General features: G+C 34.1%; 1 protein-coding gene across 2 annotated transcripts; it reads right to left on the bottom strand.

Moving 5' to 3' along the window:
- Positions 1-2884: 2884 nt before the first annotated feature.
- Positions 2885-7802, bottom strand: LOC132612636 (F-box/kelch-repeat protein At1g67480). Of its 2 annotated transcripts, none has more exons than XM_060326750.1 (4): positions 7521-7802; positions 6333-6409; positions 5184-6022; positions 2885-3923 (listed from the first exon to the last, which is right to left on the bottom strand). In XM_060326750.1, the coding sequence occupies exons 3-4, from the start codon at positions 5687-5689 to the stop codon at positions 3290-3292; spliced, it is 1140 nt and encodes a 379-aa protein (XP_060182733.1). In that variant the 5' UTR covers positions 5690-6022; positions 6333-6409; positions 7521-7802; the 3' UTR covers positions 2885-3289. The 2 variants fall into 2 exon arrangements, with proteins under 2 accessions (XP_060182733.1, XP_060182734.1); XM_060326751.1 differs by having other exon boundaries at positions 7499-7802.
- Between the last annotated feature and the right edge of the window lie 14689 nt (positions 7803-22491).

A 22491-nucleotide genomic window follows, 5' to 3' on the forward strand; every position in this document is an offset into this window, starting at 1 on the left:
CTCTTTCTTGAGAAAACTGTCAACAATATATACATTTTTCTCCCAAATAACCATCGTTATCAGTTTTTTCCAACTCCCCTTTTGCAGTTCCTTTCCCAATTGACAGCCGAAGAAGAAAATTCATAACCCGAAATGGAAAAATTTGAATAAGAAAACTCAACCCCATTTCTATACTTCTTTTTATTTTTCCAGAAATTTCCTCCGAGAAAAGTAAGGAAGAATAAGGAAGTGGTTTAATTGGGAATAAAATAGAGAAAACATAACTGATGTCCTTCACGCGGTGAGATGTAGGTGCAATACACAATATTTTCCAAGTCAGCATGAGGTGTTTTCTGCACACATTACTGTCAAGTTAAAGTGTGTAAATGGTCACCAATAAAGTTAAAATGTATAACTTGTCAAGTTTAGGGGGGCTATTTAGCTATTTAGCCTAGTAGTATTGCTGTTAATCTTTTGATTACAATTAGGAGCATTTTTGTTCATTTACACTCTAATGTACATTAGGCATATATTATCTTATCTTAGGAGGTTCTTACTTTGAACATAATGTACTTTTATTTTTTGTCTTTCTTATTAATTATTCATAATAAAAAAACCAATAGGTTGTCGCTTATTGGTATATTTATTAAAAAAAAAAAAAAAAAAAAACGTGTCCTTAAGAAGGACACACCCCATAAATTTCTGAAAACTTTTATATGTGTCTTCTATTTTTTCTTTGTTTCTTTATACTAGTATTAGAATTTGCGCAATGTGCGTTGAAGATTTAAGATAATTACTCATATAAATTATTATCTTATTTGTTTTTTAGCACATTAATTTAACTATTTTAAGAAAAAAAATGTAACGTCATTTGCTTTCTTTACGGAATCCAAATCAAAAAGTTTATATAATTAAAGACTAACTAAATAACTGTGCTTCAAAGAATTATTAAAATAGTTGCTCTTAGATATAATAAAGTTATAACTCAAAAGGTGATGTTGGCAAGAAAGTAATGTTGTAATTACTTCACTCACCTTGAAGAATTGCTTGGAAAGCGGCAACTTATATCTATTGTCGAAATATGCCGCCATTTTCAATTCTTTACGGAAAAACTCATGTACAAATGACTTATCTATAAACTCTAATTGTGGATACATATTAGTATTCCTAAATTCATAAAAAAATAAAAAGTATAACAAAGATTCGATTTCACAAAAGTATCTTCTAGCTCTATACAATGTATCTTTCACAAAATAAAAGTACTAACTTATGTACAATATACAAAAAAGTATAATAAAGATTCGACTTCACAACGCTATTAACAAAAAATACTCATGATAATTTCTTCTTCGTGTTTCGACATTATATGGTTACCGTCCAGGTTGATTATGCATGAGAATGCACATTTTTTCCTCTGAATGAAAACTTTTTGTTCTCTTCCCTTCTTCCCCTTAATGAGTTAATTAGGTGAAGTGTACGCAAATGCGTTCGCATATCACCGTTACAAAAACATATAAAAATTTAAATATAAGAAGAGGGGTTTTAAGATTTTGCATCTTAGTTCAACATTTTAATCTTGTTGATTACAATTACGAGCATTTTTGTTCATTTACACTCTAATGTACATTATGCATATATTATCTTATCTTAGTAGGTTCTTACTTTGAACATGATGTAATTTTAATTTTTGTCTTTATTATAAATTTTTAAAAAAAAAAAAAAAAAACCAATAGGCTGCCGCTAATTGGTATATTCATTAAAAAGAAAAACAAGTGTCCTTAAGAAGGACACCCCGCATAAATTTCTAAAAACAATTATACAGAGCCTTCTATTTTTTCTTTGTACCTATATATTTGTTTTAGAACACAATTATTGTTGCTATAAAGGCCTCATAGAATAGGAAAAGAAGAAAGAGAGAGAAGAAACTAAAGCATATAAAAAAATAAAAGAAAATATTTTCTTGCATGAGCTTATTTTATTACAGAATTGAACAGAGACGAATTCATGATTTGAAATGTATGAGTTTCCAGCAATATAGTTTTTTGAAAAGAAAAAAACAAAGATTGAGTTATTTTATAGTGTCCAAGAAAATTGAACCCCCGGCGAAAGAGGCCTGTAGACCTTAAGTTGGATCAAGCTTTGCCGCTTTACCAACAGCCTCTTTAGATAACGGGCAATTTGCATGATTGCCCTTATTCGGGGATGGTCTTTAATTTTTGCCTCTCAAATTGCTGGTCATTAATTTTTGTCTTTCGCATAAAACTCTTGGGTTTCGGGTTCGGAAAACTACTAGGTCAAAAATTTAAAAAAAAAAAAAACGCAAGGCAAAGTTTAACTGCAAGCTCTATCTTATGAGGCAGAGTTTTAAATTTACCTTAAGGCAGAGTTTGACTGCAAACTCTACTTAAGGCATAAGACAAACTCTCCCTTAAGGCAGAGTTTTTGCATTAAGGCCAAAAAAAAAAAAAAAACTCAATTGAAATTTTACGAAACTCTACCTTAAGGCCTAACTTTTACCCAAATAGGCCTAATTTTACTATGAAACTCTGTCTTGCGAAAAAAAAAAAAACTTTTTGACTGAGCAGGAGTTCAAACCCCAAACCTTGGAGTATTAGGCGAAGGGCAAAAATTAAAGACCAACAATTTGACGGGAAAAAAATTAAAGACCAGTGCCTTTGAGGGCAATCCGTGCAAAAAAATGTTAGATAACTGGGTTCTCATCTCTAAATTACTTATATATTTAACGAATTCTAAATATTAATACAAGGGGTGAGCAAAAGTTACTGAGTCCCCGGTCACCCACACCTACCTGATACCCTATATCTCGCCCCTAGCCGTGAAAATTGTTGGTGATAACAGCTTTCTTTGAAATATCTTACCTTTGCTCGACCAGATCACATACATGTACAGACACAAACGAATTATTTCTTTATTTACAACTTGGTAAAATTACATGAAGACCAAGTTCTGGGTGACAGCACATATCTTTTCAGGGAGTACCACATCCTTCAGGAAGTATTTTAACACTATAGTCTTAACCTAACTACATACAATAACATCTCGTGGGATTATTTAGAAGATTAATTAGCAGTAAGACAAAAACCATATTTACAGGAGAAGCCATCTAAAGATCAGATTGAAGTTTGAACCAAGGAAGACACAAGTCATTTTGAAATAGTTTTCTTAACCAAGGAAGACACAAGTCATCTTGAAATAGTTTGCGGAACCCAACAGCTTAACTGAATATCACACTGATGAGTCAATTAAAACAGACATTTATACGTAGATGATCCCCGACATCTTCCAATTTTTATGCCTTGATAGTTACAGTACATAGGCAGACACCAGATGGCTTTATGTCACAAGTCTGCCACTGCGATTCTGGTGCTGCATTAGGATTATATAGCAATGTGCTATAACCAGGATCGCCGCCTTGCAGAGGAAACAGCAAGAGCTTCCCATCCAGTATACCAAACTGGAACCGAATACTTGAACTCCCCATCACTGGAACTGGTTCCATCATCCATGAATCGTCCTTGGGATTGAAAATAGCAAGTTTTCGCTGGTTCTTCCACTCCATGCAGAAGAGCTTCTTTTCCAGAACAGCGTGAGCAGTAACCATGACACAACCATTTTTCATCTGGCTGCACCAACTGTGATTCTCGGGATTATACACATCAACAAACCTTGAATTCCCTATTGTAAAACTTGATCGACCACCCATAACATAGAGCTTTCCCTCAAATCCACATGCAAAGCAGCCCCATCTTGGCCTGCGAAGGCTCTCAATCACAGTCCACTTATCTTTATCTGAATCATACACCTCAGCACAAGAAAGAGATTCACCATCTATCCCATAACCACCGACCACATAAACCATTCCATTCACCTCAGCACAAGCAAAATCATAACGTGCCACATTCATGCTAGCCAATTTGCTCCACCTGCCCAAAATAAATAAAACCTGAATCATGCAAGACAATAAAAGATTGGCCTCTTGACAGCAATCAGAAGACAATAGAATTCAAGTCAAAGCCAGAAATCAAACTGCAGATAAGAGTTTTTATACCAGAACTTCAGGTTGAGGCGGATCCAAGATTCAAATTTTATGGTGTTCAGCTTTTAAGGTTCTTAGCATTATACCAATGTATTTTCAAAGTTATGGGTTCATATCTACTATTTATTGCAATTTTCGTGGATTTTTACACATATTTTATGTTCCGCGTTGAAAGTACCGGTTCAAATGAACTCGATAGCAATACTCTACATCCACCTCTGGTCCTACCCAGAAAAAATGAGAAATACTATTCCCAAACGATCTCACTCTAACTGCGGTGTAAATTGAACTAGTAATTCCAACTAAATTTATTCTGGTCAGGGATGCAAGTAAATCAACAAATTCATCTTCACTAATGTTGATTTCCTTTTCAGCAATTCCTGATAAAAACTACATTAAAGTAAGGCTTTAAGCTTCCAAAACTCAAGGTTGGTAGAGTAGAGTTAGAAGGAGGTATTGCATCTGGCAATTGTTCTATGTGAATCATGAATAGATTTAACCTTTAAACTATGAAGTAACCATAGAACTGTATGAAACCAATTTTACCATAAGGATTAACATACATAGAAACTCATGATTGATATTGTTGAAAACGAGAGAGAAGCATCAGAGTTTAAGTGAAATGATTTTACTTTGCATCAATTACTTATAGTCTATGGAAGTTTGCAAAATATTTGGGTTATCCGTGGAAGTTGAGTGACTGGTAAAGTAACATCAGAAATAAATTAAATATTTTCACAAACGATAATTAATTGTAAACATCAAAACAAAATTCAGAAATTTCTATCTAGGTCGGGTCAACTAGTTAAATTAGTTTTTGGATTTTTTCAATTTTGGCCCGTCGAACAAAATTAGTTACGGGCTAGCCAAAATATACAAAACCTATACACTGATTATGTATATTGTAAGCATATTTATGTATACTGTATGTATATTTATGTATATTATATTTAACATACGAAAAATATACATTTACCGACTATTATGTTATAGATCGGTCCAAAAATGTAATTATCCCTTTATTTTTGCGGAGGCATGCTAATTTTTTTCTTATACAGAACCACACTGCCAAAACGCCCTACTCATAGTAGCTGACAGTATGCATCCCAAAAATAAGAAAGGAATAGAAACAGAAGCACAGACAAACCTGTTCAAGTAAGAATCGTATTGATAAACGTCGGCTGAGGCAGACGCAGATCCATCAATCATGGAATGACCACCCATAACAAGAAGTTTACCATTGAGAACTACAACGCCGAAAGAAGCTTTTGTATGACCGGGCATCTGTGGGAGCTGATGGTGTTTGTTTCCATAGCAATCTAAAACATCCCAGTAGCTTTCTTTTCCTTCAGCATCCAAAGTCAAGACATAAAGCCATTCCTCAAGCAGGCCTGCTACCTTTCTAATGCTGACGAACTCTTCACTTTGAATAAATGACCTCCATCTCTTGCAGACACCACCCATAGCAGGAAAACTTGATCGAGGAACAAGTGCAAGGCAGTACTTTGCCACATCATCCGGCAGTCCAGCCAAGATGGGGCAATGGAAATCATCAGCAACGCAATAAGTTAAAAAGGAATCACTTTTGGTACAACCTAGACTATTTTGCTGCCTGAAATCTGTGAAACACATCCTTGATAAAACACCCGGCATTTTTTAAATCAAAAGATTAGATAGTGATATGATCAACAACCAGGGCTTTTCTCAAATTAAACTTAAGTAATTGAATAATTGTCAGTTTTGACTAGAGAAATTCATGATATCCTTCACTAATGGAAATATTAGAAGACCAAGGGATAAAAGAGTTTGCAGAAGTAACGACTTGTGCTGTAATGGTCAACGATTCCGTATGTGTGGCCAAATCAGAGTCAAATTCCATCCCAGTTCTTCGAGTTCTGCAGTTAACCTTGTTTTTTGTAAGACCCTTGCTGCTACCACTTTGTATTTTCCTTAGGTTTTCTGCTACCTCAAGCATTTCCCGAGTACCTAATAAGAAAAGCAAACGTTTTATAATACCTTCAAAAGGAACAAAAAGAAGAAATCTCAATGTGGAGCCATTTTTGTTAAGGGGGTTCAAAATATAAAGAAGTAAACACATAAGAAGCCAAAGGGATGCAACATCTACCATATATACACCAAAAAAAAAAAAATAACCTTGGATATACAGTGTAATTTTTCATGGAAGGGGGTTTGGATAAACCCCCTTGCACCCACGTGGCTCCGCCCCTCTCATGGATAACTACTCAAATTGGAAAAGCGAAGATGTAGGAGTAAAAAGACACGGAGATAATTATACCTTCCAATGCCATAGAATATATAGGTCTTAACCTCCTGTTACTTCCATCTTGTTCTGCGCTCGTAGCAAAGAATCACCTGTATAAATAATATAACGAGTTGTAGTTACTTCATCTAAGTATATGAAGAAGAATTTCTCCCAGACAGCAAAACAAAAGAACCACCATTATCCAAAACAAGCTTTTTAACATTAACAGCAATACAAAATTCATAAATAAGAAAGCGATTAAGTAGATAACTCAGTCACTGCCTCCAAGTTACCAATAAAAGAGCTACTCCCTCCATCCCAATTTAAGTGTCATACTTCCTTTTTTGGTATGTGCCAAAAAGAACATCTCTTTCTACATTTAGTAAGTTTTCAATTCCAACATTCTACATGGCAAGTTTAAGACCACAAGATTTAAAGGACTACACACATCTTTCATTTAAAACCACAAAATTCAACAGTCTCCCTTTGTTACTTAAACTCAAACTAAGACACTCAAATATGGATTAATTTCTTTATCAAATCAAAAGAGAAATAGTTGACTTCACCTACCCACCATAGAACCAGCCAAATCTTTTACTAATAAAGGAAATAAAAACATGGAATAAAAGTTTACTACATCTCAATTATCAATTGACAAAACTTTGTACAACAGTCAGATCTAAAATTACACCATAAACAATTACTGAATTACCGCTTGAGATGGTGGTGATTACCAGCTGCATAAATTCACACATCACACATATAATTCACCTATTTGAATTAAACATTTCTTTTAAAGAAATGTCTCAATTAACACCTTACACGTACTTAAATGCTCAAGAAAAGCAAAACAATCAGCTCAAAGAAAGATAAACTAATGGTTAAAAGGTAAAAAAAAAAAAAAAAAAAAACTACAGTAGTGCAGATCCATCAGCTCAATTAAAGAAAAGCAATTCATTTTTTCGCTAATCAGTTATAAATTTGAAAAAAAAAAAGGAAATTTTCAATCAAGTTTAGCAACAACCTCTTCATGTGACTGAAAAAAAAAAAAGACAGTTCCTAAATTCGAGTATATATCACCCACAATCATGGAGAAAAAAGAATGAATATTGGACAGTTACATAATTTACTAAGCAAGAATCAAAATGTACAAAGCTCCAACACAAAAACAATAAATAAAGAAAACAAATCAGAAGTACCTAGGGAGTAAAAGGTAATTACCTAAGATTAAGTTGAATGTCTGAAACAAATTAACACTAAATGCAAATGGAGATGTAGATTTGGATAAAACGGTATGGACACAATTTATAGGAGTTTCTTTCGGAACAACAAAGAATTAAATCTAATATATATTGGTAGTGGAATGGGTAAAGGGGTATGGTGGGATTGTAGAATGAGAAAGAAGAGATAGGATTGACAGAGAAGGACAGCGTCGCTACTTATTTGGAAGATTTATTTTAGCTAAGCCGCAAATGAAAGATAGAGACAAGACTCTTTTCTTTCTCTTGCAACAGCTTTGGGGCATTTGTTTTTTCCAACTTGCTTTTTTCTCCTTTTTTTTTTTTTTTAGGAAAGATATATTCCATCTGTCTTGTCGTCCTTGCTTAAAAAAAAATGTCATTTTAAGAAATTAATATAAAATTAAGTAATTTTTTCCCGTATTATCCTTTGTATTAATTACAACATTACATTATTAATAGAGTTGGCATATGTATATAATACTCCCTTCATTTCGAAATGTGTGTCTTACTTTCATTTTTAGTCCATTTAAAAAAGAATGTTTCTTTCCTTCTTTGTCAACTCTTTAATTCCAACTTTTTACATAGCATATTTAAGACCACAAGGTTGAAGAGCGTTTTAATACATTCTACATATCTTTAATTAACAATCATTAGATTCAAAAATCTTCTTTACTTTCTTAAATTTTGTCTCAAGTCAAAACTAGATAAACATTTTGAAATAAAAAGAATATATTGAGGAGAGATACTATGGTGCAATATTTTAGATGGATAATATAGTTAAAATGGTTTCTTTATTAAAGTTTTTTTAAGAATGTATAAATAAAAAACGCGATAACTATTTCAAGACTATATTAAAGTAAGCAAAAAGTACAGGGAAGCCATTAGTTGTACTAATGGGATACAACTTGTTTTTTCCAACTTGCTGCCTCTACACAAATGTGGAACATTTTTAATTTCAAGGGGTGTTAAATGCCCAATTCAGCTACATTTGAACATGTCAAAAGAGATGAAGTAAGAATAGATAGATTCAAAATCCAAATGTTCAATTTAAAACTTTTTTTTCATTACGAGACGCTAGCTAAATACATAAAACATATACACTGCTGATGTATATTATATATACTATGTATATTTATAAAATATACATTTGCTGGCTATTTGAACAATCTAACAATATAATTACTCCCATTTATTTAATCACCAAAAAAAATATGTTTTGTCTTTTCTCCTTTATTTAAGGATAATATGAGTAAGCTCATATGAAGCTAATAGATTTACTTTAAGCAATCCCGATTAATTGGGAATATTGTTTTAGTCATATTCGTACAAATAGTTCAGGTCATATTTTTTTAAGAAATCTTAACCCTATTAGAATTTTTTATGCAAGTGAAAAATATAAAGGATCGCTAATACCTGTTCTTTTTCTTTTTTTATTTTATTTTTTGTACTTAATGGTGGCCTTTGGGCTACCTATATAGCCTAGTTGACTCAAGCTTTGGAATCAATCAATTAATCTTGTGTCTAAATTGGCCACATATATATTCTTAATCTAACCGTCCAAGCTTAAGATCTTACAAAGTCAAATTTTACTTGCCGTCATGTTTTTTATATAAAATGTGAAAACCGTGTGACTTTCGAAAATCATCATCATTTTTTCATCACTAAAGCTTGTTCGAGAAAATTATCAAAATGATCCTTAATGAATGGGCATTGGTTCCATTTGATACTTAATTATAACATGATGGAAATGACCCAAAATGTATTTTTAAAAGTGATCAACTTGATCCTAAACTCTATAACTAACGATATTCGATCTTTTTATTGTTCCTACATGATATATATAATATATAATAAAATAAAATAAACCTAGATTCTTCTCGGAGCAGCTCCAAATACGAAAAGATCATTTTCCCAACAAAAATTTCTTTTTAATCAAAGATCGAACCAAACAAATCAGTTGAAGATAAGAAAAGTCTCTCCATGGCTCTTTCATATAAAGGTTAAGGATTTTGATGAGGGTTCTGAAATCGGATTGAACTATACAGGAAGACACATTTGTGTCCGCAACTTAAATAACTCAAAAAGTGACCAAAGGTACCAAAATAACTCAATAAAAAAAAATTACAGAAGTACCTTTTGCGCACTAAATTAGTGCGCAATAGGACCGAAATGTAAATTTACAATTAAGTTCTATTACGCACTAATTTAGTGCACATTAGCTCTTTAATATTTGTCCCCACCATCTTCCCAACCCCGACGGTCCCCCACCATTTTAAAAAAAAAATGACGATTCTTCAAAAACAGTGGTCCCCACCTTTTAAAAACATCATTTTCGTGTTATTTTGTAACCCAAAAGTCAATATTCTTGGTATATTCAAGACAAGGAACAAGTTTCAAAGCTTTGATTTCGGAATAAAGTGGCGTAGAATTTGATTTCAAAAACTAAAACCACCTTCAGTTTAGTTATTTCACTACGAATTTTCTATTATATTGTTAAATATATTATTATCCTAAGCATGTTTGTTGTGTAATAGTTGCGGATTTCGAGAAAAAAATATTGCGCTCTTTTTCTTTTTGAGCAAATGGGGCAGTCCACTGCCCCTTTTTTCGTTTTTTTTTTTTTAACTTTTTTATTAATTAATTGTTAATTGTTTGTTAGCTAATTGTTTATTTGTTGATTATTTATTTAGTATTTGTTAATTGTCGGATTAGCTAATTATTTATTTGTTAATTATTTATTAATTATTTGTTAATGGTTTGATTAGTTAATTGTTTATTTGTTAATTATTTATTAAATATTTGTTAATAACTTCATTAGTTAATTGTTTATTTGTTGATTATTTTTTAACTATTTATTAATTATTTGCTAATTGTTAATTATATGATAATGAATTGTTAATCTTTATATTTTTATTTGTGAAATATTTGTTTATTTAGGATTGAACATCCTTAGTTTAGGTTTGAACATCCTTAGTTAAACCTTAATATCCTTAATATTATAATTATTAGTTAATTGTATTTAATCCTTAGTTTAGGTTTGAACATCCTTAGTTTAAGATTTAAAATAGCATTAATATAATATTAGTTAGTTAATCGTAGTTAGTATAATAATTAATTAACAATTATTAATTCGCAAATTTAGATAGTTAATATAATTTCCCGTTAAAGTCTTAGTTAGTTAGTATAATTGAACATCCTTAGTTTAGGTTTGAACATCTTTAGTTTAGGATTGAACATCATTAGTATAATTTTTCGATAAAAGACTACATAATTAATATTACATGTTAATGATTAATTAAAAATGCATAAAACAGATACGACACCTCCATGGATCCCGCCCCCTTCATCCGGGCCCCTTCAAGCCAGAGGTACTTCATCTACAGCAGCAGCATAGGTCCCAGCTAGTATGGGATTTGGATGTAGATCCCACTTGGTCCATCCCAGGTTGATGGAACAAGCATGGGATATTTTAGCAGCTCGGCCCCCACATCGTCGCGTTTTAGATATACTATATCAGGGCGGTATCTACCGTTGCGACGCTGTTAGTCGCGTACAGCATGATAGGGCTCTTGTGACGGCCATGATTGAGCGATGGCGACCGGAGACCCATGCATTCATCTCCGCACTGGTGAGGCCACCATCACCCTTCAGGATGTGGAGGTCATTAACGGTCTACAGGTAGATGGTCGCGCTTTGTATATTGAGGAGCCTCAGCAGATGCCGTCGTATCGGCAGGAGTTGACTAAGCTCACTGGTTTCGAGCCTTAGGATGCTGATATATGGGGACAGACTCGGGTGTCGATGCATTCCCTCGTTACTCACTTGCACCTTGTAGACATGGAGCATCCTATTACAGAGTACACACCTCAGGTGGATGTTGACCTACGTGCTCGTCTGTACCTTATCATCATATTCGGGGGCATCCTGTTCCCGAACACATCGGGTTCCCATATGAGCTTGAGGTATTTGTTGTTTCTAGAGCATTTGGGTGAGTTGGATGTTACAGTTGGGGCGCTGCTGTTCTGGCTTACATGTATCGAGGATTTTGTCGATCGTCTATGGGCTCGAGGACCGATGTCACTGTATTTTCCCCGCTCCTCCAGGTAATATATTTAAGTGTGTGTAATTTTATTCTAAATATAGCTTTTTGAAACGACAACTAATAAAATATATTTTTAATAACCCTTTCAGATATGGGTGTGGACTAGGATGAGACCTTTTCAGCCCACAGTTGCTAACCCTCCGCTTGAATATATTGTTGAGGAGGTGCCATACGCGTGGAGATAGACGAGAGGCGTAATCCGAAATGTGGATACGCACCACAGTATTCTCCCGTTCAAAGATCAGCTAGATCGTATGACGTTGGACACGGTAAGGTTTTTTTATTTAACATTAGTATGTTTTTTTTTTTTTACTATTTTAGTCTTTTATTGTTAACTAATTCAATTCTTTTTACAGGCTTTTATATGGACGCTGTATGATCAGATTTTGGATCAGCTGCCGGCGTTTTGTAAGGTCGTGGTGCCCGTTGATACATATGGATATCGTTGAGGATCACGCGTCCGGCCGTATCTTATAACAGTTCAGCCATGTACAGAATATACCTGAGCAGGCTACTTGGGAGCACGACCATTATACGAGTGACGAGCGTGCGGCCATCACTGATGCATGGCGGGACTTTATGCAGCTCCAGGTCCACCGTTAGAATCAGAGGGTTGGGACGCTAGCGGTGGTGGACATGTGACTCCGGTTCAGAGGTACATAAAGTGGTACACGCAGATCACTCGCAGCTTGATTGGCAACCCCGCGAGGCCTCATGAAGATGGTCGAGGATATGCAGCACTCGCAGGACAGTATGAGGCGTTGGTAAGTTTCATTAGTCTTAAACTTAATTAATCGTCTTATGTATCACGTTACAAATTTATTCAATCATTAATATTTGCAAACAAATGCAGATACGGACCGTACAGAAGATGCCCTGGGAGAGCTTGGACCATATGGATGCCCCCGAGACAGCGGGTTATGCAGTGCGGATGGTTCAGCTAGTCGAGGGTGGTATACTACATGCACAGGAGCTCGGACCTCTCGACAAGCGTGCTCCAGAGGTCCCGCATCAGGCAGTGGGTGATCGTGGTCGTGGTCATGCCGGAGGTGGTGATGGCAGAAGGGGGGCTGGTGGCCGAGAGGGTAGGGTCAGAGGGACTGGTGGCCGAGGTGGTAGGGCCAAAGGGGCTAGTCACAGAGGGGGTGGGGCCAGAGGGGGTGGTGGTCCAGTAGATGAACCTAACGACCATGCTCCAGTTCCAGCTCCAGCCAGCAGCATCCGTCGACTTAAGAGATCCCGTCGACCTCTTACCGACCGTCGACTTCAGAGATCCTGTCGACTTCTTACCGACCGTCGACTTCAGAGCATCCGTCGACACCTATAGATATGCCAAATTTATTTTCAGATCACATATTCTGGCCATCGCCTGCACAGCCACCAGTTCGTCATCCACAGGGTGAGCCGCTAGCTCGTGATCTACAAGGTGGCACGGAGCTGGACTTCGATTACTTATTCAAGGAGTTCGACATGTCTCCGGCTCCGGGGCCCGCTCAGGAGACCGCTGAGGAGCCCTCTCACCAGCCATCTCCGGAGCCCGTCGACACACAGGTTTGATTTTTTACAATAAAATAATGTATCAAATTAATTGTTTATATGTTATTTCATGTTTAGTTTAGCATAAATCTAAACTAAATTGTTTATATGTTATTTCAGGTTCATTCTTCTGCGTCTGTGGACCCGTCTCCTGCTCCGGCACCATCTACATCTCCGGCTTCGGGGCCCGCTCAGGAGACCGCTGAGGAGCCAGCTCATGAGGCCTCTCGCCAGCCATCTCAGGAGCCCGTCGACACACAAGTTTGATTTTTTATAATAAAATAATGTATAATTAATTGTTTATATGTTATTTCATGTTTAGTTTAGCATAAATCTAAACTAAATTGTTTATATGTTATTTCAAGTTCATTCTTCTGCACTTGTGGACTTGTCTCCTGTCGAGATTGAGTCATCTCCTGAAACTCACGTTTCGGTCACCGTCGTCTCCCATAGGAAGCATGTTTTAAACAAGCCCCCAAGGAAGGGAAGGAAGGATGATCATGCGATAGAACATGTACAGATTAAGAGGAAGAAGGGGGATGGAGATGATGGTGAGGGTGGTGGGGTTCGCCTTAGGCCTAAGGTTATTCTAAAGGCTCCCAGATGTGGGACCTAGGGGGACGGAGAATGTATATTTGTAATTAAAATGTACATTTTATGTTAATATTATATTATTTTTTGGTATTATATTCTTAATGATAATTAGTTATCTTAGTTTTTATTGTCGTTAAATAATAACTCATGCGATGTCCTAAAATTAATCAAAACCCTATAAAACACTTAAACCTAAAGATAACAAGTTTCCAAACAAACAAAACTTACTTCGGGGCACTTTACAACCCCTAAAACAATGATCCAAACGTATAAGTATACTTGATTGTTGAGCCTACATTATTGTTCGCAGAAAAAGATATCAGGTTCTACAGAAAATATTGATATCCCGGCGTTTTTAAACATGACTAATCTTTAGTCAAAGTATGGAAAAAACGTGAATTTCAAAACTTTTGGCAAATGAATAAAGGGTTGGCTGAATATTAAAGAGCTATTGCACACTAAATTAGTGTGCAATGGGACTTAACTGTAAATTTACAGTTTGGTCATATTGCGCACTAATTTAGTGCGCAAAAGATACTTCTATAACTTTTTTTTTACTGCGTTATTTTGGTACCTTTGATCACTTTTTGAGTCATTTAAGTTGCGGACTCGTAGTTTGATAGCCCACGTGCAGTGCACATGTCGATGGCCTACGTTTGTTTTTATAAAAATGGCGATTGCCTTTACTTATATGGCTTAGGACTAAACTGATCATTTTGGGAACATATTAAAGACCATTTCCATCCGAATTATACGTTAAAGACCAAATGAAACCAAACCTCATACGTTAAGGATCACTTTGATCATTTTCTCTAACTTAGTCAAAAGTATTTGCTTGTTCTTAATATGATTGTCGTCACAAAGGAGAGTTGTACTAGAATTATTCGGTGGTGCTATTCAAACTTCTCTTCATTTAAAAAAAAAAATGTGCGAAAATAATCTTTTTTAAGTTAATGAAAAAAGTACCATGTAACCAAAAATACCCGCTCTTTAAACATCAGTAAAAAATCAAATTAAAAGGTTACCCTCTCCAATGAGTTAGTTACTTCCAATCGCCCCACACTTCAATGGAGATCCCTTTCTTTTATTTTTCAGACAGACACAATTCTTTGTACTGTCAACTCTTGGGAAATGGGACTATAAATTCTTCGAAGAAAGTGTCTCAATCTTACTATTTTATGTTCTTTTCTAGTAAAGTCTTATATGCATAGTTTCTGGAATTTCAAACCTGTAATTCTAGAAATAGATGTATTTATATGAACAGACAAAGGTGATTGAAAAATTGCGAGCTTCTGTTGAAACATATTCAAGTGAATTTTCATAATATGGTTGGTTTTATTTCACATATGTGAAGTAGAAATAACTGGTAGGTATTTTAATTGCAGGGACGGCTCGATTATAAAGCGGATAAAGCAATCGCTTGGGCCCTATTTTTTTGGGCCCCATTTTTTCCTTAAAGATGTCTTTTATATATAAATTGTTGCCTCAACTAAAAGAATTTTTTTTAAAATTAAAATTAATAAAATTTTATCTAAGATTAACAATGTCTCAAGAGAGCTTGAATGGATTAGCTATATTATCATTTAAAACGGAATTGTTAGAACAAATCGATTATAAAACAGTAATTAATGATTTCTCGTCTGAAAAAGCTAGAAAAGTAGACATTAAATAAAAAAATATATGACGATTTTCTCTTTTAAAAAACTAGGTCATTTGATGTTTGGCTTTAGGCCCCTAATATTGTTGAGACTGCTCTGTTTAATTGTCAGGGAGGCAGGCGGATTGGAGGTTCTCTTATTCTGTGTATGATGATGTTGAGTTTAGTTTTTGATATACCTATAATCAAACAATTAAGATCAAAAATAAATAATCAACCCAATTACGGAAAGCTCATAGATATAAATGATCTTCAAACGTCAACTTTCATGCTAGTATCACAATCCTAAAACTATAAAGTTTAGCTATTCAAGAACACAAGAAATCATGAATAATACAAGGTTCAATGATAAAATAAGAGAAAAGAGATTAACACTGCCATAAAAAGTAGGAACCCACCCCCCTTAAAAATGAGTTTCTAACCTATTTATACGGTTTACAAACGAACCTAGACCAAACTTCCCTTAACAATTACAACACAAAAACTTCAAGCTGCTATAAAACCAAATAATTGCAAAAAAGAAAAGCTTTAGAGAAAGGGGGGAAACTTTATATTTCACTTATTATTTTTGTGGTGATTCTAATACAAGAAAACACACTCCTATTTATAGGAGGAAATAAGTGAACTTAGTGGCCACCACACATACTTGGTGCCCAAGTATTTGATGGGCATCCAATTTACAAGTAAATTCATGGACAAACATATCAATATTTACAACACTTCCCCTTGGATGTCCATTAATTCGATGATGTGCCTCGTTAAAACCTTATTAGGAAAAACCCTGTGGGAAAAAGTTCTAATAAAGGAAAAAGATTATACATATCTAGTAATACGCTTTTGAGAGCTGCCTCATCAAAAACCTTGCCAAGAAAACCCAAATGAGACAAAACCTTGGTCAAGGGAAAAAAAAAAGTACAGAGCGTATTTGCTCCCCCTGATTAAAGCATCACATAATTCTTGAAGATGGTATACTCCGATCTTGTATATACCAACTTATCATATCTTGAGGTTCGAACTGTGTTTGTGACCAGATCTGTCAAACGACCTGGCTGATAATCTGCATCTTCATTCCTTAGATAGAGTTGCATCATCACCATATAATATTGTTAAAATCACGTCAAGTACATTCTTGACTTGCTTCATAATCTATCTGATGTTATCATTCTACGGTTTGACTGTCATGTATAATAACATGGTTTGACAGTAATCCTTCATGGAAAGAGATAACATATTTGGATCGAACTCTTATGTCGATCCGATGAATGCCTTGTATATCCAAAACACTTGACAATATTTGTTAGGATAAACACATTCATGCCATACTTTCATTAGTAGTATGCAATTGATCTTATTTCAATATCTCCATATAGGAATAAATTATATCACACTCGTAGTTATAGCAAGATATATAAGTGCATCAATTGCATAAAGATATGGTACTTCAGGACCAATTCAATTTTCTTATTTCAACTTCTTTCAACAGATCATGTACTGCTTTTGTAAACTCTTCAAGAGCTCCAATAATATTCATATAAAAGGTTCTGACTATCATAAAGAGACAAGGGTAAACATAGTATATTTGTACCATTCATTGATGAATAAACATTAAGGCGATTTCAGTACATCAGCCTTGATTCTTTTAATCCATTTAAGGATTATAAATAAGTTTCCCAAGAATTTGTATATGCTTCAGGCATTTTGAATTCTTTAGAAATTTTCATATAAATTTTGTCAAGTAAGCCATGTAGGCTGTGACAACTTCCATCAGTATAAATTGTGACATCTTTTGATGCCTGGATTACAGGTCCAATCGCTTACCAAGATGCATCATTTCACTTGCTAATTTTTTCTACGTCAACATGCTTTAAGAGACGTAGAATTCTGATCCTCACAACCTTATACTATATTGCGCGCTATATAGTATCAAAGATATCGTCGACGATATATCATTTGTATCGATTCGCAATTCGACATAACTTACTGAAATCTCATCACTTTATTATTTTCAGGTACCTAAACCTTTCATAAGGTTTATGAAGTGTTATCTCGTAGCTCTTCAAGAGCACATTGCCTCCTTATTATGATCATTTGATCCTCCCTTTTTCAAGGATTATTATATTTGGAACCGATTGGTATAGCATGCTTCATGCATGTTGTAGACTCTGTCCTTCAGGGACATTAAGAGCATTTTGCAGATGAAATATGAAATAGTTGGGTCAACAAATGCTTCCAGCATTTGACTTGAATTATCTGAGGATCATACTGATGATAATTCACAACATATTTTTTAGCTGCTTATTCTCTCCCCCTTATGTTAGTGACATATGTCCCCATTTTCTTTGGGAAAATTCATCTGTGTGCATCATGGTATATCCATTAATCATATACCGCACATCAAATGCTATAAGATGAAAATATCTAGTTCCTGACCCTGAACCAAATATGAGGGGAGAATTTATCAAAATTTATTGATCTGAAGCATACAAGTTCTGTTGTATGCAATATATCATATCTCAGACCAACATTTGAAGCTTTGTTCTCGTAAGCAATGTTTTAGCTATATTATGGAGGCATCCAATGCCAAACCAGCTTAGATATAAACCAGCACTATCAAGATGAATTGTCTTGATTATATATTCTGAAAATTGTGCTTCCAACTCAATTTGAGCAAGCAACTTCGTAAATGTCAAACTTCTAGTTGACAATAAATGTATATGTGACCGTCTCATAGATACATCTATTTAAGACATCACATTGGAGGTGAAGGGGCCCACATTCACCTTTTATATTTTCCAGAATTTCGAGGATTCAGTCCCAACATTAGCTGGTGTAATCAACTTATCATGAGAACAAGCAACACAAACAAATTCTTGAAGAATCTTCTAGTTCTTTAATATATTTCAAATACTCAATTAGCATATCAGATTTAAATCATGATGATCAAAATGATCTTGTCAACTGATAAAATTATTTGTACCCGTAAACTTCAAGTTTACCATGACGAGTGCTATTTATTTTAATAAACTTCTGGTTTACTATTGCATGAGATTGTATATCAATAAACTTCTGATTTATGGTGGTATGTGATCTCATCATGTTCAGGTAACATTTTACATGTGTATTTCTTACCCGTAATAACTTGAAGATATTTAATATTCTGATCATTTGTAGTCTCAATATGATAACCATTTTTATTGTTAGTAAACTACAAGTCTACCACAGTTTGTTTTCCGAACGTAACAATTACGATCTCGGATAAATGGTGCTATAACATATAACCTCTTCGAGAGACTTCAATTTATCTATCATAATCAGATATTATTTGAACACTACTAGTGTCATGATACTTGTAAATAAATAATTAGTTCTTCTAGAGCCTTTGATCATTAATTTCTATTACCAAATATTTTCTAGATACTTCTGGTATCACAAAAGAAAATTTGGTTAGACACTACTGGGGTCCTAAAAGAAAACAATAATCAAATGGAAATTTAAAGACAATTTTAAACTATATATTAGGAAAACTAAACGTTAAACTATAAACTTTAGTATTTCAAATATCTCCTTCAAGGAGATTAACCGTTAATATTTGAGTATTTTGTATCAAGTGGAAACCACATAGTAAACACATCCTTTAGGACGGGATACATTAATGTTTATTTCCTTCAAAGAAATCAACAACAACTAACCATAATGTAACAATGTGGTTATAGTAGAAAGCATTTTACTCTGCTTCCTTTTGCCTTAGGATGATACTTTAATACGTTTCAACGTACGATAGGTATGTATTGCAATGCATTAATTTCATACCACAAAAATAACATGTATATCCATTGTTATTTTATCTCTTCAAGAGATAGGTCGTGGTATTTTTCATTTACTTGAAACTGATTATTCAAATGTGCTTGCAATACGACGTTACTCAATAACTCGTTATTTTGCTCAAGCACAAGAAGACATTGCTTCAGAGTATTTCTCAAATATTTTGCTAATTCTTTCTGCTTCAGGAGTAAAGTTTCAGGGTTTTACTGCTTCGGGAGTAAAGTTTCAAGTTTTACCACTTCGGGAGTAAAGTTTAAAGGTTTACTAATTCAGGAGTAAATTTCAGAATTCTACTACTTCGAGAGTAGATTTCAGAGTTGTACTACTTCGGGAGTAGAATTCAAAGCCTTACTACTTCAGAAGTAAAATTCACAGTCTTACTACTTCTGGAGTAGAATTCAGAGTCTTACTATTATGTGAGTAGAGCTCAATGTTCTACTACTTCGGGAGTAGAGTTCAAAGTTTGCTACTCGAGGAGCAAATTTATGAGTTTAATATAATATTCAGAATATTTCTTCTCAATTATTCTACCTCTTATGGAGATGAATCATGATATTTTCACAATCAAATGCACATTCATATTTATAGGCTTTACTGCATACTATCACATTCACTTCAGATAATGGATCTGTACTTGCAACATTTATCAAAAGTTTTCATTCTTTAGGAATAAAATATAATTATCTGAACATGCCTTAAACATATCAAATCGTGATAGCTTATAACGTCTTTTAAAACATTGCCACTTCAGGAGCAAATCGAAGCATATATATGATGTAGAATATTTTTTTTCTAACACATTTTCAATTGTAATCACAAGTCTATAAAAATATTACCACTTCCGGTGGTTATAGGCGTAAATATAATTTAGCCATAACATAACTTAATTATGAAAGATTGCCACTACTGGTGGCTTGTATATCACTTACTAACTCTACAGGAGTTCAAGTATATCCCCTATGTGAGATATATATATATCCAATTTTACAAATATAATATATAAGCAATAAGTAAATAGCATTAACCATTAATGGCTATGAATTAATTCATCATCCCTTTTCACGATATTTGTTCTTAGGAACAAACTATAGGCATGAACTACCAAGGAAAACATTAGGTTACTTGGACCCAACGTCGTGCCATTAGAATCAAGGACAAACAGACATAAGATTTAAAAGAAATACTAACCTTTTGTGAAAAATTCTTCATGGTGACAATCCAACCAGATTTTTGGTAGACTTTCATTTGCCCAACTCAACCAAATAATTAATGTCGAGTAAATATATGCAAGTGTAAAATATCGAGAATTGTTGAATCCTTTAAAGTGTAAAATATTGAGAATTGTTTAATCCTTTGCTTAGTTAAGCCAATCATGGGATTATCTTGCTTCGTTTATATTAAAACAAACAGTAAGCCAAAGAGATACCACCCCTAGGCCACCGTATATAATAAAAGGTATAAGCTTCATAAATACAATAAATTGGTACTACTTACCGTGCAGACCAATGGTTTAGAACGAGGATAATTAGAGTTTTCCTCTCTGCCGATCTCAAGATCTTTTCAAATTAAGTGCTCAAGGCAGAATCTCGTGCTAATAACGTGTTATAAAACCAAATAATTGCAAAGAAGAAAAGCTTTAGAGAAAGCGGGGAAACTTTATATTTCACTTCTTGTTTTTGTGGTAGTTCTAATACAAGAAAATACACTCCTATTTATAGGAGGAAATAAGTGAACTTGGTGGCCATAAGGGACAACTTGGTGGCCACCAAGTTATTACTTGGTGGCCACACATACTTGGTGCCCAAGTATTTGGTGGGCATCCAATTTACAAGTAAATTTATGGACAAACATATTTGTAAATTCATGGACAAACATATTAATATTTACAACACAAGCTAATTTTTCAGGGGAGTCATATTTTGGTCTTCTTTTGCTCGACCCATGCTGGCGCGGCGCGCACAGCCAATTCCTTGCGCTTTGTCGCTTTTTTCCACTTCTTAGCATGCACACTTGGTCCTTGAATTGAACCCCGAACACGATTCCGGTTGAATTTTTGGGACTTTTACTCGGCCTTCAAAGTCCATGACCATAAATTGCTCTTTTCTTCTCCGTTTTAATCTTAAACATCAAAAACATGATATTAAGCACAAAGCAATCAAAATAGTACTCAAATGATAACAAAAGAACTATGCGAGATAATTAACGGCTAAAGGCATGCATTTTACACTGAACATCACGCACGGTTATTGCCTTAATATGTACAATTCATTCATATTTCGACACTTTTATGATTTTTTCTGACTTTTCGTTACTTGCTTGTAGAATTTTAACTCTCAGCTATCATTGTTTTTTGGCTTTACATAGACATCCCTTAAACTTACCAACAAATTCTATTTAGACACTCAAATTAAATCTTGTTTCAATATAGCACTTGAACACATAATAAAGTGTTTCTATTAGACACTTTCGGTTCATATTTTGAAAACTTTTGCGCGTGTTCTCAAATGTCTATTAAGTAGTTAAGTTAACCACATTAAATATAACATCTTCTTAAAGTATACACATCAGCTTGAAGTTTTACGGCTTATTGAGGCAAATGCATATAATTAAATGATGTGACATAGTTCAAGTGTTTAACTTATCTAGCTAATGGACGCTTGAAAACACGTGTAAAAGTTTTTCTAAAATTTGAACCTAATATGTCTAATAGGAACGTACATTTTATTATTTGTTAAAGTGTTCAATTAAAACAGGCTTTAGTTTGAGTGTCTAAATAGAATATGTTGGCAAGTTTAAGAAGTTGTCTATGTATTAAGCCATTACTTTTATTCCTTTTTCTATGGAAAGCAATAAAAGTAAACAAGTTGTTCTCCTTTAATTTTCGAACCTTAGAAATTTGAGCAATCGAGTGACTGCTGTTTAATGAACATTCACAACCAGAACTTTTCTCTAATAGTAGAAGATAGCAGGATATTCAACAATTTGATTCTTTCCTCATATGTTGGAATCGGTGTCCATTTCAAGAGATGCTCTTAATAAAATCATTTGTTTTAACTCTAAATTGACTACTTTGATAAGGACTTGTTATTCTTTCTACATATGGATTATCATCGTCCACAATTCAATTCGTAGTTGATTATATATAGCTACATATAAGACAAAATAATTCCCCATCTTTGAGAATTGAAATGATCTTGTATTTTCATCCCAAAATAGCGAATAGCATTGCAAATATATGGT

Source organism: Lycium barbarum, chromosome 10 (genome assembly GCF_019175385.1).
Source record: "Lycium barbarum isolate Lr01 chromosome 10, ASM1917538v2, whole genome shotgun sequence".
NCBI lineage: Eukaryota > Viridiplantae > Streptophyta > Magnoliopsida > Solanales > Solanaceae > Lycium > Lycium barbarum.